At 39.9% G+C, this 18,216-nt stretch overlaps 4 protein-coding genes across 5 annotated transcripts; 1 reads left to right on the top strand and 3 right to left on the bottom strand.

Annotated features, from left to right (window-relative positions):
* Positions 1 to 250: 250 nt before the first annotated feature.
* LOC137946272 (uncharacterized) lies at positions 251 to 5,006 on the bottom strand. 2 transcript variants are annotated; one of them, XM_068792499.1, is made up of 3 exons: positions 4,855 to 5,006; positions 3,799 to 4,051; positions 251 to 652 (listed from the first exon to the last, which is right to left on the bottom strand). In XM_068792499.1, exons 2-3 carry the CDS (start codon positions 3,932 to 3,934, stop codon positions 558 to 560), a joined length of 231 nt encoding a protein of 76 aa, XP_068648600.1. In that variant the 5' UTR covers positions 3,935 to 4,051; positions 4,855 to 5,006; the 3' UTR covers positions 251 to 557. The 2 variants fall into 2 exon arrangements, with proteins under 2 accessions (XP_068648600.1, XP_068648599.1); XM_068792498.1 differs by having other exon boundaries at positions 3,799 to 3,960; positions 4,855 to 5,005.
* A 444-nt stretch (positions 5,007 to 5,450) lies between these two features.
* LOC137945908 (pentatricopeptide repeat-containing protein At3g25210, mitochondrial) lies at positions 5,451 to 8,587 on the bottom strand. Its single transcript, XM_068791997.1, has one exon. It carries the CDS (start codon positions 8,439 to 8,441, stop codon positions 7,227 to 7,229), a length of 1,215 nt encoding a protein of 404 aa, XP_068648098.1. The 5' UTR covers positions 8,442 to 8,587; the 3' UTR covers positions 5,451 to 7,226.
* A 656-nt stretch (positions 8,588 to 9,243) lies between these two features.
* LOC137945808 (early nodulin-like protein 13) lies at positions 9,244 to 10,188 on the top strand. The gene is made up of 2 exons (XM_068791842.1): positions 9,244 to 9,556; positions 9,669 to 10,188. The coding sequence occupies exons 1-2, from the start codon at positions 9,373 to 9,375 to the stop codon at positions 10,025 to 10,027; spliced, it is 543 nt and encodes a 180-aa protein (XP_068647943.1). The 5' UTR covers positions 9,244 to 9,372; the 3' UTR covers positions 10,028 to 10,188.
* Positions 10,189 to 15,231: 5,043 nt separating this feature from the next.
* On the bottom strand, positions 15,232 to 17,711 carry LOC137945190 (probable N-acetyltransferase HLS1). Its single transcript, XM_068790967.1, has 4 exons — positions 17,538 to 17,711; positions 17,177 to 17,328; positions 15,776 to 16,220; positions 15,232 to 15,651 (listed from the first exon to the last, which is right to left on the bottom strand). The coding sequence occupies exons 1-4, from the start codon at positions 17,709 to 17,711 to the stop codon at positions 15,232 to 15,234; spliced, it is 1,191 nt and encodes a 396-aa protein (XP_068647068.1).
* Between the last annotated feature and the right edge of the window lie 505 nt (positions 17,712 to 18,216).

The following is an 18,216-nucleotide window of genomic DNA, read 5'->3' as shown; positions in this document are numbered from 1 at the left end:
AGGATGCAAGTGCTTACTTTTTGGCACTAATCAATTACTTAGCTTTGACAGCAGAACGTTTGAACAAAATTATGTTTAGCAGATCATCTGTAAACGTGAACTGCAAGCAGATCAATTATGCCGTTCATCTTAGTTCTATAACTGAAGTGACGAGACACCTTCGCTGGAGCATCAGTGAATTTTAAAATTATCAATCGAACTCGGAGTTTTATTGTTCCCGAGTACAACCAGGTATAAACCCATTGAAGTTAAAAAAAAATTGACACCGGGAAATGATATTTCCTCGTCAAATTAAGTCAATTACGACTCTCAACCACTTCAACAACGCATTATTAATTCTCACGCAGAGCTTCTTGTTTTTTTTGGAGAACAGGTACAAGTTTATTGAAGCCTGAAGGCAAAGAGAATAAATACTAAGAGAGAGAGGATCCCTTATAATGAGATATTGGAGGGAAACCCCTCCTTTTAACATAAAACCGCAGTTTTGGCTTTTTCTGGACAGAAAAAATTTCCACTTTATTTGTGCAAAATATTTTCTTCTACCAAAGAACACCATGCTACTGTTTAACAGACGATGAGCCTGCAGAAAGCCTTTCCCGCCGAGCTTGTTCAGCTTTGTCCATGTAGTCCTGGTGAGACTGATGCTTGCTTCCTATACAAAGTAGTTGTAAAAGAAAGTGAATTGAAATGTGCAAATATTAAGAGCTATGAACTCATAAAATCCAATAACGCTTCAAAACTTAGATACAGCATGCCTGACAGGAATTTGCAATGAATTGTATAGTGAACCAAATATAATACCGAGCCACAACTTATGGGATGCCCACAACTAAACAAAAACTGGAATTGGAAAGAAGACAAACATTCTATTAAGAAAGGAAGATGCAAGGAGCTATAACAGAGAGCAATAGGAACAGCGAACATGTGCACAAGCTAAAAAACTAAAAATACAACCTAATCCAACAGAGGAAAGCAGTCGCAACATGCACAAAAAAAAAAACAGTACAGAGATGAATTTGATTGAAATTTGTATGCATTGTGTAGATGAACTCCAAAGACAAAGCCTTACTCCAATAAACAAGAAGACACACCGATCAGCCAACGGCTTTGAATTGGAAAAAGAATGAAAAAACTATAATTATATCTCACACTCTATAAAAATGGGGTAAAAATAAAAGTATAACCATTCAAAAGGAACAATCAGTAACAGGGTAGAACCAAAAAATTAAACACAACAGATTCACTCAAGATACGAAGTGATGAAAGTAATAAATAAAGCATCTGCCAATAGAATTTTTTTTGTAGTTTTAATGAAAAATATGGGCCCTCCACACGAACACATCGTGCACACTATGTAACAGCAGAAGCTACTATTTACTAATGAATGCCAGAAAGGCATCACTTGTTGGTAGGCTAGTAGTTTTCTTGCAAGACTTGACCGTGTAACTAAAAATGTACATTTCACTGAAGAAAATCTCAAAATGTACATTTCATTCATGAGAAACTAGTCTTAACAAGAGTTCAAAGGTTTAGATTGATTGATGCCAACTGAAACCAGCCACCCATAGCCACCATAGAAGGGGGCGTTCCCACTTCCTTTACTCTGAGAAAGCCCCTTTTCCGAATGTCAGCAGGAGCAGGTGGGCAAAACTCTTTTGTCTTCTTCAATACTGATGAAGCGGTAAAAATTTACTCTGGTATCACATTAAAATGGTGTCACTGGATCAGGGTTTCATGCGAGAACTTTTGGTTCCTTAACACAAGAGTTGATAGAATTAATCCATGTAAGCATCACCACAGCACTTCCACTCCATCCTTTTCTTTAGAAGATCAGGATTACAGGTAAACAAACCATCCATCTTTTTCCCACAAAAAGCATCGTAAGTTTTTACCAGCGAAATAAGAATTAAGTCAATAAAAATAGGAATGAAACTGAGAAAGCAAAATAAAATCAGGTGTCAAAACAATAAGAAAAAAGGCCAGAAAGAAGAATAAAATCGAATGCAAGACTTCCCACCTGAAGCAACTTCGGTGGGCAAAGGGTGTTGTTGCCCCTATATTTAGTCTCTGAATCGGGGGCCAGCAAGTGGTAGAATGGGATTAACAGTACCCCAAGCTCCATGATTTAGGGTCAGTGGTTTATAGTATGATACGGCACTCTTATGGAAATAATTTATAAGTTTTAATTTTACGTATAAATTATAAAGTATAAAAAAATTATATTATTAAAACAAGTGTTATAAATTCGAACTAGTATCCCACCTAGAGGCTAAAAGAGTGTTTGGGTCCAATTGAACTTGGATTAACTAAGGTTGACAACAGATTGATTCATTGCTAATGTCATTTAAAAAAAATTAAAAAACACAAAAAAAAAGTCCAAATGAAGCAAGAAACTAGCTAACTGATGATGAAATATGCAATGAGGGTTTGTGGGTACTGTCCAGAAGTACATGTGGAACCAAGTGGACATAAAGCACAAATTTTTTTCTCTAAGTGGGGCTTATTGTATACTGACTTTTTTTCTGGGGGGGCAGGGATTACACCTTCCAATCATTGTATTAATGATTAGGGTAAAGGTAACTCAAACTCCCTTTTCACAGGTTACAGAAGAAACCTATGACAAAAAGAACGACTTTCAACTTGTGCCCATCCAAGTTCTTGAACTTTTCATCTAACCATTGTAAACTCCCCTGTCAGCCATTACAATACAACCACCTATTTTTGTGGCACTTGATACTTTTAAACATTAGCTTCACCAAAACTTGCATATTCAATATCCTTAAAAATGGACTCGCCCTGAATTTTACAAGTTTCAAAACCCTGTTTTCTTGATCAGTGTTTGCAGTCAAATACACACCCAGTACATGCAAGACATCCATGAGATTTTGAGTCTAATGCCTCACACAAAGAGATCTTGCAATCCATTTAAAAATAAGAATCTTAACAGTTTGCAAAACCAATAATGCCTGCAAGTAAAGTCTGACATTCAAACTCATTCGTCTCTCTGGGCTAGAATAAGATACCCCAGTTGGAAAGCTTCATGTTGTCCCATCGATTTCATAACTTGACCATGCAAATTGTCATGCAAAGAGATCTTGTAATCCAATTAAAAATGAGAATCCTAACAGTTTTCCAGACTAATAATGCCTGCAATCAATGTCTGAAGTCCAAATCACTTGTCTCTCCGAGCTACAGGAGAGGTAGCCCAGTTGGAAAGCTTCAAGTATTGTCCCATCGATTCAGAACTCGACCATGCAAACACTCATATATCCTCAACCTACATATATCTTCTCCTGTTCCTATAAATTTATATTCATACTTCCCAACCCAAGCCTAACGTTTTTTATAATATTAGCAAAGCAACTCTGACTGGAATTCTAAAGTTAAGCTCAAACCAACAAATTGATCAACTTTGGATAGAAGCCTATGTTTCTCATGGAAAGGACTAGTCTGCTCAATTTCTCCCTCCAAAGAAGAAATCTAGTATAGACAACCTTCTCTGGAATTCCCACTTCAAATCATGATTCCAACCCGGCTGGTTGACCCACAACTCGGCCATGGTCGACCAAGATTTTCATGGGCCGGATCAGGTGTGGGGTCAGACCCGTCCCTTCTAAATTGGGCGAGTCCCCTTTGACCCACCCCAAGTCCAGCCACGTCCTGGAGTTAAGCCAACCCAAGCCAGGTCAGGTCTAGATCCGGGTTGGGAAAACCCTGCTTGAAATAAGGGAGAAAAGCAGTTACATGCAGATTATGTAAAATTACATTGAAAAAATACCCGGTAAATAAGGTACCCACCTCTGTTCATAAGAATCCAAGGGACACTGAAGACGACCCCGATAATGGCAATGCCGACAAAGACATGCTTTTTGTCACCGCTGTAGAGGTAATACTCCATCCTGGAACGAAATCCATTACTGCTCTCGCTCCCCATGCTGTCTTCCTTCGAGATTTGATCTTCTGGAATTACACAACCCACTCCCTAGTGAACTTCGGATGATGAAAATGTGGAAGTGGGTGCCGTCTACTTACCCGGTAACCGGGTGAACAGCTAAACGGATAAATAAACGTAAAATAGAGAAATTAATTTTCAATAGACAACCTCATTTGATACGTTTCAGATTTGTGTTAACCTGTACACATCCAATTTTATCAGTCTCAATTTTAACACCAAGAGCCTTTACAGATTTGAGAGAACCAGAGACTACAACCAACCCATTAATTGATTAAAAACAACAAGAGAAAGGCGTAAATATTCACATTCCAAAGTCAGAAAATACAATTGATACATCAGCGTCTGAGGACCTATGACTCTCTACCCAACAATAGACAGACATAAACTCCCGGAAAGACAAAGAAGAAAATAAAGAGAAAATTCACATAATCCCTCCCTATTCAACACAACCCGAGGCTCCACAACTCCTTTAGTTCAGATGCAATGTCCACCTCTTCCGTAACTCAAAATCTCGTTTTACCTACTCATTTCCTTGTCCCTTATTATATTGCATAGACACATACAGATACATAGATAGAAAGCAGAAGAGATAAGCGGTTCACTATGAACAGAAGTATTTCGGGAAGCTTGCTCAATCCTTTCTTGGGTAGGGGTCCGGCAACTGTATCATCTTAGAGCTTATAGAGAAGACCCATTTGATTGTCGACAAATCAAAATTTATAAAAAAAGGTGAAATGAGAACTGTATAGGAATGGGAATGGAGCTAAAGAGGGAGAAAGATTGACGAGTAGGAGACAACAGATGCAAGGGTTTGAGAGTGACAAGGGACGAGAGACGGAGATAGAGAGGGCTTGAGAGAGGGTTCGAGAAAAGAGAGGTGGTTGGTAAAGAGAGCATACCTCTGGAGAGAAACGGGAAGCCGGAGCCTGGAAGTGGAAGACCGAAGCGAGAGAGCGAGCTTGAGCTAGTTTCGGCGTCTCCTCTCGGACGACGGTGGACAGTGGGAAAAGAGAAATAGGGTTAGAAAGTTAGAAGGGAAGAAAAACTATTACCCGATTTTGTTCTATTTAAACGGGTAATTTCCTATCAGATTATTGGTTCAATAGGCAAGCGGTAAGGGTTAGTCCTTCGTACTGGACGAACTATCCTGATTTAAGGGGGATTTAATAAAATAAAATAAAATAAAATAAAATATACCTTTTCTTAAAAGACATTTTCTTGTAAAAAGCTACTGTAAAGAGACAGCTTTCAATATCTTGTTGATTCTTTGAGGTTGAGCTTCATTTACATAAGAGGTGAGACCCAAAGCTATTGTTTTCAGCAAATACACTTCTCAAATCTTTGGGAGTAAAATTGTAATTTAAAATTCAAAATTTGAACAATGTACTACTTTCTTTTAAAAAAAAAAATTATAGACATGAGAGATTTGAAGGGTAACACTCTAATTGGCCAAAAACTAACCACAACTTTCAGTTTCGAAGGCTCCATATTTTGATCTCAAACAAATCTCAATCCTGCTACTAATCCATAGTGACACAACCTATTCCCACAGAATAGAAGCACTCAAACCTGTAGATTTGTAGGACTTACTGTCTTTAACAGGTCTCAACAAACTCTTTGCTTTCTCCATGAATCACAATCTGCCCTAAAAACAGGTTGAATCAGGGCTCAGTGCCAAAAAAATGGATGTGACCTATGGCTGATAGATTGCCCCCACCAATTGAGTGAGAATTATGTTAGTAGTATTTTGCAATGAAGCTATACAAATTATAGACGGCTCTCTATAGTTCGTATGATCCAAATTGAGATGAGAAAACAATGCTACTTGTATGAGAGAACAAATACTATTGGACTTGATTAAATGTCACTGATTGCTCCTTGATGTTTTGTCATCCTTTTGGATGCCCATTTCTCATTCTACTTCCATTCTGGTGTAACATCCACTCAACATGCGTCCCAGGAATTAAAATATTTAATCAGTAAACGAAAGCAAACCATATCCCTTAATCTCCAAGAAAGTAACCGAGTGGGTAACTAAAGCCAATATTTCTTCATTGATAATATAGAACTGACAATGAGTAAAGTGTTTTGCTCCTCCAATCTCTCTGCTTCATCTACAACTCTTAGCTCAATTGAGCTAAAGCAAGTAGTTTACACCACTCAAACTCACATGAAAACAAGCCAGAAAAACAGCGCAGCCTAACTTTTACTTTGGAGTTCAAGAAAACGAGGTGACCCAATCCCACTTGAACGAGTCCTCCCTTCTATCAGGCATTCTTTCTTCCTCTTTTCCTCAAGAACCTCCAAAACACCTTTTCCTGTCTCTATCCTTTCCATACATATTATTTCAAGTCTCTCAGTCCGTTCTTTTATCTAAGAAAACCCCGAAGAACATCTATCTTGACTACCAGAAATTCCTTAGCTACTAAAGCTACTGAACTTCTGAGACTAATTCAGGCATGCTCTCCAAGTCAATGGTTGACAATAACAACTCTTTGGGGATGGGGAGTAGAACTCTTACTACATAATAAGCAACAAAAAGTCATAATTCAAGAAATGGAGCATCTTGCTTCCTGTAAATAGATTTGGTTCTCTTACCATTTTTCAATTAGTCTCATGGGGGAAGAGCAACTCATATCATTCACATGAATACACATGATGCAATGACCTCTGTATCTCACAACCCCACTAGACGTACTCTTCATGAAACGCATGATGGCATAATGTATGTCCATATAATCCTCTAAGCAAAGTTGAAGCATTTACCTCTGCAAGTTACCAAAATAAACAGAAACAAACTCTGTGCCAACATTGTTTTCCCTTCAAAAGTTTTGACATGGAATGTCCATCCAGTATTTTCCATCTGAGAAATCAGTCAGTCTCCTCCATAATTCACAAGCTCTGAACTTGGATTTCAGGGGAAAAAGGGACACAGAATAAGAGGATCATATATGATTAACACATTTTCCACATCTACCCATAAACCAGTAAAAGTAAACCGTCTTCCTTCATTTCCTCCAAAAGATTGAAGTGATAGGAGCAATCCCAACAATACAAACATGCCCTGATGACGATTCTGTACTGGCAAAATAATTCTTTCAATAACAGTCGAATTACTACTCATCTACACTGTGTAGTTATCAGCTTCAAAAATCATTAGACTAAAGCAAATTCAATCTAACCTGGATGCTTGATTCCATGCTCGTAGATATAAGCAAGAAAAGGGGCAGCTTAATTTCTTTAATTCAAATCTCAAAAAAGCATGCCCGTTCTATTCTTGACTATGCAAATGCAAACTATCCAACAGATTTGAGTAAGTCCGCCCATTCATCAACCCTTCCTTGGTCCTCAATTCCTTGAGAATTCGGAGGGCATCCTTTTCCCTCCTTTCCCTGCATAGCCCTTCCAACAATGTCCTGTACGTCAAAAGGTCTGGCACCTTTGAATTCTCCAGCATGTCATACAAAACTTCAATAGCCTCTCCAAATCTTCGTTCCAGCGAAAGGGTACATATCAAAGTCATAAATGTACTGCTACTTGGCACAAAACCTTTATCCCTCATCTCTTTGTAAAACTGTACTCCTTGTGCTATTCTCCCCTTCTCACACAATCCTTTGGTGATACAACTGTAAGTATAGTCATTTGGTTCACACGCATACAAACCCATTTCACGGAAACTTCTCAAAGCTTCATCCATTTCTAGACATTTGGCGTAAGCGTTGATCACCAAATTTAATGTATACGTATCTGGAATGACACCGGAGGCTTTCATCTGCTTGGTCAGAGATCTCACAGCATGTAGGTAGACGTAAGAAACATTCAACCGATTGAAGCGCCTGAGAAGGCAATTTAGCAATAACTTATAAGTCTCAAGAGATGGCTTGCAGTTGGGTAATTTCTGCATTTTCTTGAAAATGTCAAAAGCCCGATTAAATAAGTAGCGATGAGAGCAACAGTATTGGATCATATAATTGTATAGAGCAGGAGTACCGGTGCAAGCACCTGCGACAACTTCTTCGATTAGGGTTTCGGCATGGCCGTATCGACGATTGTCCGCAGCCATTTCGATCATTATCAGGTAAGTGGCGGCGTCGTGGCGGTAATGTCTCTGCTGTGCAGTCCACCTGAAGATATCGAGAGCGAGATCGGGATCAGACTGAGCACGAAGAGCAGTTTCAACATCGGCAGTGGTGAATCCGGGTTTCAGGTGATCAATCCAGGTTTCAAATTGCTTTTCCAGTGGGGTCTTGGTTCTTAGGCTAGGGCTTAGAGAAAGGAACTGGGAAGTTGGTGGAGGATCTCTATGGTAGTTGCATAGCGGACTTGAAGGGGAGAAAACAATGTGATAGAAGGATAGGCTGCGAGTGTTAAAGTTAGGGTTTTGGAGAGGGGAAACAGAGGAGCATAAAGAAGAAAGCAAGAGATCGGCGGCCCTATAGTAATTCAGAATGTAGGAGAAACGCAGTCTTGACAAGCTGGAAATCATCCCTGTACCCGTAATTCTGAGAGGAACTCTGATACTTGCGCAGTTTCAAAGGCGGAGAAGATTAATCAAAATTGCTGGAGCTCTACTGCGAGGTCGCAACTCTGCGAGTACGATGACATATGGTCAGAAGCACAAGAGAAGCTCATTTTTGGAGGCCTTTCATTTCACTTTGGAGTTGGGTCCACCAGATCAACGGTTTCTGGCAGATCAGCGATGATTGTGTAATATAATTGTAAGGGCAATATATAAATGGAATAAAATAAATTTCTATATTATTTCATTCATATACAATAATTTTTCGTCCGTTTGGGTCAATAAATTTGATTCTTATTTCGTCGAGAATTTATTTTCACTTTTAACGTTTTGTCGAGGGCATGAAATTGAAATTGAAATTGAAACGCGATAATGATGGTTGATTTCTTATCGTTGAAACCTTTTTGACCCTTCCACCAAAGAAAAGCATTACTGGTGTGGAGCCCTTCATCTCCTGGGCCCACTCTAGACAAAATACACACCAAGGGTGTCAGATCGACTGTAACGCAGGGGGGGGTACTTCAGTAGTTTCAACTTCGGCACATCTCTCAGGCGTTTTGCTTCGGATTCTCAGCCTTCCTCAGCCAATTTTTCGACCGTTAACAAACCGACAAACATCCAAAGCATGCTTTGTTGTTGACACGTGGTGACCGGTCGTCCTTCGGATCACCAAACCGAGGTCCGAACCTGGTGTCTGAACCTATTGTAACGGCTATTTCTAGCTTTTTCTTCGTTTTAAATACAGCAGAAACACCCGAGGAGACTCACTCGACTCTTCAGCCTTCAGCTTGTATTTTTCGTCTCTGTTCTTTCTCTCTCTCGGGCAAACTTCTGCAGAAGAGAGAAATTTTCAGCTCCGAAATCTTATATTTTTCCTTTTTCTGTGAGTGAGAGACTAATGGCTTCTTTGGGAAGGTCTGTTTCATATTCTTTGATCCTTGTTTCACTCCTTTTCTGCTTCTCAGAAGCTAAAGATTTCTTGGTTGGAGGCAAAGCGGACGGCTGGAAAGTCCCGTCTTCTTCCAGTGAAACTCTCAACACATGGGCGGAAGCAAACCGATTCAACATTGGCGATTCCCTCGGTAAGATTACTGATCTTGATTCCAAATAAAGTTAGATATCAGCAGCCTTTTTCGTCTGGGTGTATGAATGCCGCATCTGATGTTCCTCATTTTTTGTATTGAACGTCTGCAGTTTGGAAAATCGATGACGAGAAAGACTCGGTTCTGCAAGTTACTAGGGAGGACTACCAAAGCTGCAACACATCGAACCCGATTGCGTCCCACAAAGACAGTGAAGTGAAGATCAAGCTTGACCGCTCTGGTCCATTATTTTTCATCAGTGGGCTGAAGGTGAACTGCGACAAGGGCGAGAAGATGATCGTCGTCGTCTTGTCCCGTAGATCAAGGGGTTTCTTTGGCACCTCTCCTGCGCCTTCTCCAATGGAATTCGAAGGTCCTGCGATTGCTCCGACCAGTGGAGCTTTTTCCTTGGCGATGCGGAATGGAGCGGTTTTGGGTGTTTCGGCTGTTTTGGTGGCCGTGGTTTTCTGAGCGGGACATGAGGGATTTTGTTTGGCGTAGATAGTAATATAGTATAGCTATATAGAAGTTAAATTCTTTCTGAGATCCATTGCTTGTGGTTGTATTTAATGTTTTGCTTATTATATTATTTTTTATATATATGGAATGGAGCTATATTCGTTACATCGTCATCGTCATTTGAATCTCCTCTCTTCTTCGTCAAGCGTCAATCTATCCCAACCAGTTTGACTGGAATTACAGCTACTAAAAAAACGCAGTTTCCCCCTCCCGAATGGCCGCATCCTCGAAGTACCACAAAAAAAAAAAAAAAATTGCCCCCCCTCACCTCCCCCCCCCGCCTCACCTGGACACCAAGACTGCACAATCAGTCTTTTTCTGTTCTCCAAATGAGAAAACTGGAAGAGATCCAGTTTCAGAGCTTTCATCTTGTTGTAAATCTGTGGCAATGAAATCAGTGAAATGAGAGATTGTTTATTCCCATCCCGTTGTTTCACCTCATGATTCCTGTAAATTTCAATTGAAAATGTTCTAAAATTTGGCATAGTCTATGTATTTTCCCTTTCCCCTACACTTATAGCATTAAAAACAAATAATAAATCTGTTCAACTAGAGTCAAATAAATTGGAAGCCAAAAAGATCATTGCTTTCCTCTAGCAAATATTCTCCTGTCGTGATAAAGCTTCGAAGTTCTCTCTCCTTCTCTGTTTCCTGGCTATGGTTTTACCCTGTCTATCTGGGGAATGTGGCTGCTTCGAAGAATTATTACAAATTGCACATGCTTTATTAAAATTTCCATACTATCTTTGTCTGGGATTGTTATTACCAACTACTGAACATATCTCAGCACATTTCTATGTACTTTGTTGTTCTTTGCAGCTTAGGTTTTAATCAAGAAAATCTTCGATTGGTGTTTAGAGTCCCATATAAGATTTCATCTCTACAGAATTTAAACGTGTTTTTTTTGTCAAAAGCAATTATCCTCAAAATGTAGATTTGCCTCCACACTATTCAAAGAGGGAAAAGAAACCATTTCCAGGACCTGTATTGGAGCTTAGGCGTGCAGCAAGAGAGAGACAGAAGAAGCAAAAGGGCAAACCCAAGAAACCTGTCATCTATGTGTGGCATGTGTCAGATGTGAATGACCCTCTGCTAAAGCAAGAGCTGGGGAGCTTTTATGGGCAGGCCCCTACAGTGGTGGAGATCTATGTGCAAGGAGGAGCTGAGACACCTGAACAGTACAAGCAAACCATGAGGTTGGACTTTGGAATCCCTAAAGATGCTAGAGAAGCTGAAATGGTTGTATGAATTTATGAATTGCACAACCATTGGGAGCCCCTCTGTAGTCACTGAATTCTCACCATGGGGATGGGTATTGAGCATTGATCTTCATAGGCTTCACTTCTTGGAACTTTAGAGAACAAAAAGGGACAACATCTAATATTTTTTTTGTTTTCTAGAAGAACAACATCTAATATAAACTTGGACAAACAACATGTTTGGATGAGAGATTCTTGGATGCCCTACTGAAACTCTGCAACTTTAACTTTCTAGGAATGGCATTGTTGAGCAGAAAACTTTTAAACTTTTGTCTCATCATTAATTATACGATATTTTTTGTGTCATTTATGAAATCTAAAAAATATTCATGTGTGTAGGAGTGACATGGCTACTAAATAAGGAAAACTTTCATAAAGATGACATAGAGTTGTATGTCCTCGTTTATGCAAACTGGTGTATATCCTTTACATCTTATTTCTTTTGAAGCATAAAACTCTAAGGGCATTATAATCATTGTAAATACCTTCCCACAACTATAAACATAACCTCAAGGAGGCATGGGTAGAATATTCAAGTCTTTTCCTCTTATCTCAAATTCGTCCATACACTTTTCGTTTTTTTCCTCAAGGAGGCATGGGTAGAATATTCAAGTCTTTTCCTCTTATCTCAAATTCGTCCATACACTTTTCGTTTTTTTCCTCTTCCTCCTCTCTTGTCTCCTTCCCTTGAGATTGTCCCTAGAAATCAACATGGTATCATAAAGTAAACTAAACTTCGCACATTCTCAGCAAGTTCAAAGATCTAGAAATTCAGAAACTAGATCTTGATATGACACCTCCAAGCAAGGTTTTAACATTTCGAACCTTCCACAGAAGTCTTTTTAGTCCTAAAGAGAGATGCGATAAACCCAGAGAAGACGGGGAAACCAAAAGAGATATAAAGATAGTCATTGTAAAGGGTATTCAGTCATAAGAGCCAAGATATCCGTGCCCTCATGTAATAACGTAAACATTACTGGAAACAAGAAAATAAAATGGTAAAAGCAATACGTGGTAAAACCAAAATGGCAAGGTAGAAATCTGGACAAGCAATACGCTTACTTGAAGTTGAGATACTGCCCCAACAAGAAGAGGACCCGGCAGTACCAGGGAGGCCAGGATAGCTGAGCTACAGAGAAAAGGGCGATAAACTGCAGGATTTTAAGGAAATGAGAAATCTGAGCCGTTCTGTGAGATGGGTCTGTCTGTTTCTTTTCCACATAAATCCACTCATGTTTGGGGTATGTCCAGAGGAAGCGGTAGAAGATGAAGGGAAGCTGCAAAACTAGACAAATCCACTCGGACCAGCTCGTAACTGGAGTGTCTCTTGATGAGTCCATCAATGGACTCAGCTCGAGCTGACCTATATAATCATAACACTCTTTAACCTATATGATCAAAGCAAAGAATAATTCTAAAATTCGAATGATGAGACCATGCATATGACGTAGAGTCCATCACATGATCGTACATATGCATCACGCATGGACATGCATTTCATTTCTCTCTCTCCGGTCACCAGCCCCTCCATGCCCTTTGGAAATAGCTAGAAGACTTAGATTCGCATTTATCACATGACTGCATTTAACAATGCAATTACACATGACTTTGTATTCTTTTAGGGTTTCGATGAGGAGTCAGGTGTTGCTTTGGTGAGCCACCGCATGTGTTAACGTGTCCATTGTTCACTGAGATTAACAAATACCGTCAAGCTCGTGTTTCGTAGCCCGCGGATGACACATATTTCGTAATAATAATATTAATAATAACTATAAGTTATGCGGTATTTATAAATTAATAAGACTAATAAGTTATACCTTGGAACTTATCAAGACTTGATCAAATTAACAGACCCATCGAGTGGGGTGTGCTACGGCCACAATCAGTAAGGTCCGAAAAGTCGACGCGCCACCAGTTGAGGTCGCCATCGGACTACCATCGCTTCCCGAATGCTCCCGACGGACGATACGTGTTTGGGGGACCACAACCTCAGGCCTTGCCCCGACCTCGTTCCTTCACATGTTCACACCTAGTACTCGAGACAGGACACTACGGATGGCACGTGTCATTCCTCCAGCATCTAATTTTTCACCACATTTTACTATTGGGGTGGACTTTTTCTACACGAGCCGAAAGCCGAAAGCTTCCGCACTTTTCCCTGTAGGCGACAGTCTTTGATGGGAACCTTCTGCGGTCACTGAATTTGATTGGTCCCCCTCGAGGTAGGGTCAGCCAGGTTCTGGGGACCACTATGTGATGCTAAAGATCGATGGCAGAAAAGCAGATAAAGCCACTACTACAATTGTGGTACACACATGATGAAACTTTTTCTTTTCTCTTTTTTAAATAAATATAAGAATTAAAGAAAAAGTAACAAAATTTTAATTTTAAATCAGAAACTTAGACTCAATAGTCTATTTTTTTATATTAAAAACGAGGTTTAATATTTCCATTTTCATGAAGATATATACACAATTACATACTCAAAAATAAAAATATGCATTATTAAAGGATATTTTCCGTTATTATTAGAAAACAAAATAATAATTTAAAACTGTTACGTCTTAACACCGTTGGACATTTTCACACTCTGGCCTTACTCCTAAATAGCTACACAAGCACAAGGACAAAATACTCCAAAATATGCCCTTGTCGTTGAGTAAATTTTGTAGACCATTATTTTCCAATCAATTTCCTAGGAAATATTTTCTTGTGGAATTTGTTTTTCTCTTGTAACATTTTTCCTATCAACCCCCATAAACTTTTTTTTTTTCTCTAGTAATACTTTATACTATAATGTTATTTAATAGTAATTAAGTGTACTTATTATAGTATTTTAATTACTTTATATTTTAAATATATTTTCATAATATTTTAGATTTAATTATTTTAAATTTTATTAAATTTATGTTTATACATGGTCTAAATTGTATAATTTATACAATTATAATGATTTATCACTCAATTTTATTAATGTTTCTTCAAATTAGTAATAAAATAATAATAATCTTATATTATTCGATTATATACAAAAATAAAATTGCATATTTATTTAACTATGTTCTTTACTTTATATTCTATAATATTTAAAAATAAAAATATTTTAAATGACTTAAAATTAAGGTGAAGATTCCATTAAAATACCTTTCTATCATTTAATTTTTATTAAATAAACTATTTTACATAAATAAGCCAAAAATCAAATTTTTGAAAATTTCCCTCTCAATTTGTTTTTGTTTTCCCCATTTTAATGATTCGATAAAAAACAATTTTAAAATATAATAAATGTTAAAAAACATAAATTTCAACATAAAATATAATCATTTTTAAAAAAAATAATAAAGGAATACCATATACTAAAAGTATGTAATGAAAAAGAGAAGAAAAAAAATAGTAAAATTTTTAAAAGGAAATCCAATTTAATCTATATGATTGGTTAATGTGAACCAGCGTGACACTTTTGTGACAAACTTTTGTTTTCAATATGCAAAATATCGAGCATAAATAAGAGGTGGAGATACTAACTAATAAACGGTGGAGATATTTGATTTAAAAATGAGTGTGCTAATTTAAATAAAGTGAAATTTATTTAACTTCAAACTAATACATTTAATAATTTAACTTAGTCATTTAAATAATTAAAGTACACTCAAATTAAACTTTAAAGACTTTTTTTTAGTAGAATTAAAATTTCGCCTAAATTGGGCAAAAAAATTGAGTGAATTGTTAATGTAGAAAATGGTATTTCGTCGAAACTATAGCAAATTATTTTAATAAAAATTTGACACTCAATAATTATACGTGCATTCTATAAAGAAAACAATAACAACAATAAAGGAATACTGGGTTAAGTCGTAACTCGTAGCAGAGAGAGATACGACAAAAAACCGAAAAATCTTAAAAGTCTCTGGGGTCCACAAAAAGTACAGAGGAAGATGGCCTAGATCTCGGCCAATCGGAATGCCCACCAACGTCCACGTCTTCCTGGCCCACCAACCTCTTCATGCACCAAATATCTTCCTCCCAAGAGAACCTCTTCCAATGTGGGACCGCTTCTCGGACCGGGTCGAGCATCCCGACCTCGGTGACGACCGCCCCGCAGTCCGGGTCGGCCCGAGCCATGTTGTGGACGAAAGCGCAAAGGGCTCGCATCAGCCCCGCGCCGGCCTTCCCTTCCATGTGGAGGCCGTACATCAGGTAAACTCCGAACGGCCGGAAGAAGTCCGGCACGGAAGGGATCCTCATGCACGGCATGCACGTATCCAGCACCCGGCTCCATGCGCACCACGACTTCGTTAGCGTCGACGCTCCTTTCACCTGCAGGTAGCCCTCTAGTTTGTTGTACGGGTTGTTTTCGAAATCTAGACCAAAAAATCCGGCTCGGGTCGACTCGAGCGAGTGAGTTCAAGATCTATGAAGTGGAGGCGAATGATGTACGTACCTGCAGCTTATACACTTCCTTGGTGTTCCAGACGCTGAGTATGGCAAGACTCGGAGGAAGCACTCCTTTCAGTGGATCCCACACTGGGATCCATGACTTCGGTAGGGCCAGGAAGGTGCCAAGGGTGAGCTTGCTGGAGAGAACAGCGTCGATGTCCTTGGGGAAGAACTCCGACGTGGAGAAAGCGCGACGGTAGATTGAGTCTGCGAGAGATGGGGCCAGCGGGACGACGGCGACATCGGGGTCCACCGGGACGCGATGGACGTGGACAGGATGGACAAGTATGGCGGGGGTGCGGAACTTCAGGTAGGCGCAATTTAGAGTGAAGAGGTTGATGGAGGCCTCGTTGCTGCAGTCGGTCGCCATGTACGCGTACTCCACGCCCTGTTGTTGCTTGCACCACGCTTCCAGCTTTTGCACCAGCTTCGTGGCTATACCCAGTCGCCTGCACAGTCGGCGCAAGTTAGTGATGGTAGTAAGTCACTAATCACCACCATCTTTCATCTTACTTTGGTTAACACCGCAAAAGGAAAAATGAAACTTCATTAGCGCGTGCTTCGTTTCATCTCTTTTAAGTCTTTTCAATTATTTCACGATTTCTCCGTCTTGACTCTCCCTCTTTCTTGTCCCAACTCTCATGCGCATTTTAGCACGATTGACAGTAAGTTCTAGCGTGCGCTGAAGGCATTATTCCGGCCCATGGTTTCCATCCACGTCAAAGACCCAAACGAGGTGTCTGCGGGCCAGAAAACACGGCGAACCGGCTCGGGGAAGGCGACAAAGTTACCACCTTTATCCTTCTTTTTCGAGGGAGGTGCGGGTGGGGTCGCATTTATACGGCTAATGCTAACCATAACCCAATAAAACTAACGTGCGCCCCCCGCCCCGCTCGCCTTGTTTTTCTGATATTGGACCTCTGGTGGCCACTGCCCTGAAAACCCGGAAAAATAAAGTTTCCTCCTACATGAATGAAAGACAAGAAAAACCAAAAAATTAACAAAAAATCGATTTGCTATATTTTTTACAGCGGCCGAAAGGTGTTCATGACAAAACGGGTCCAAAAGTTGAACCCTTTTTTCCTTGGGCTTCTTAGAGTGATAACGGTAAAGCCACCAACAGAAACCAGTTATATTAACTCGCACACAAGAGAGTGGTGCAGAGATCTTCTTCTAATCTTTTTCCACGGATTTCCGGTGAAAAACCAGGGCCAACAACGACTCCAATTAATTCCCTTATATGCATCCTAGTCCCACTTTCATCAACCACGGATGAACCGTTTGATCAAAATGGGTCCAATTCCGCTTTCTGGGGAGCCATCAGATTTTGCCTGGGACCCGATGCTTATTGCTCCCACTTATAAACAATGGCAGAGAGAGAGAGAGAGTGAGTGAGTGAAGGAACCTGTGTAAAGGAGATACTCTGAGGCCGAGAATGTAAGCAACCTTGGTAAAGAGAGGAGAATCAGTGTTGGGTTGTTTTCTCCCTGTGGTGACTGTACGTATGCTACCTCTAATCACCCCAACAATCTCTCTTCCTTCTCCATACTCTGCAACCTGAATATAAACGCAGGAAATTCGATCAAAAGCTCAACTTAATCTTATCGTGGGCAGCTTCCCGAAAAGCTTCCGCTCTCTTTAGAACGACGACCCGTATCAAAGTGGGTAGTTGGTCAGTTGTTCTAAAAAGCGCAGGTGAAGAAGAAGATCAACTGCGTAAAAGAAAGAGAAGGGAGAGAGAAGGAAGAAAATAGTAGTTTCTGTACCAGCATGAGGAAGGCCGGAGAGTGACGGACGCGGGAGAGTGGGTCCCCCATGCAATCGGTGTAAAGAGAGACCTTCCCACTGGGACCCACCTGGCACCTCTTCTCTAACTCCTCCACCGCTCCCCAGTCTCTCTGCTCTGCGTATTCCCTCACTGTAATCCTCTCCTCCCCCATTTTCGCTTTAGAAACAGAGAGAGCGAGAGAGAGAGAGAGAGAGAGAGAGGATATAAGATAATATAAATATTAACGAGTGCAGTTCAGTGCACAAGTGCACTCTTCTAAAATTAGAAGCTCTAATCTCCCACCTTTCTCTTTCTTTCCTTCTTCTTTATACTCGTTCTTCTCGAGCCCCTATATATACAAATGGCTTCCATGATGATGAGGTCCATGATGCTATGATAGCACGATGAGGAGACTGATGGATGACATTTATAATGGTGTTTATTGGCCAATCATTGGTGGTCAGGGGTGAGATCGTCAGTCTTCGCCGCTTCTCTGCTTCTCACGTTTAGAATTTAGTACGAGCTATTTTCAGAGGGGAAGTTGATGCTTGGATGATGGTGCCATGTAGCTACCCCTTCCATGCCCATCAAGTGAGGGGATCAGGTCTCTATCTGATGAGACGCGTCTCACTGTTGCCATTTAAACCGTTTCGTGGTCTGGGGAATTAAGGACGTAC

Source organism: Aristolochia californica, unplaced genomic scaffold (genome assembly GCF_029961685.1).
Source record: "Aristolochia californica isolate CCGP_79_NKW_82.1479 unplaced genomic scaffold, dmAriCali1.0.hap1 SCAF_12, whole genome shotgun sequence".
NCBI classification, from domain to species: Eukaryota; Viridiplantae; Streptophyta; class Magnoliopsida; order Piperales; family Aristolochiaceae; genus Aristolochia; species Aristolochia californica.
Note: the sequence above shows the minus strand (reverse complement) of the source record. Positions and strands in the feature narration are given on the sequence as shown.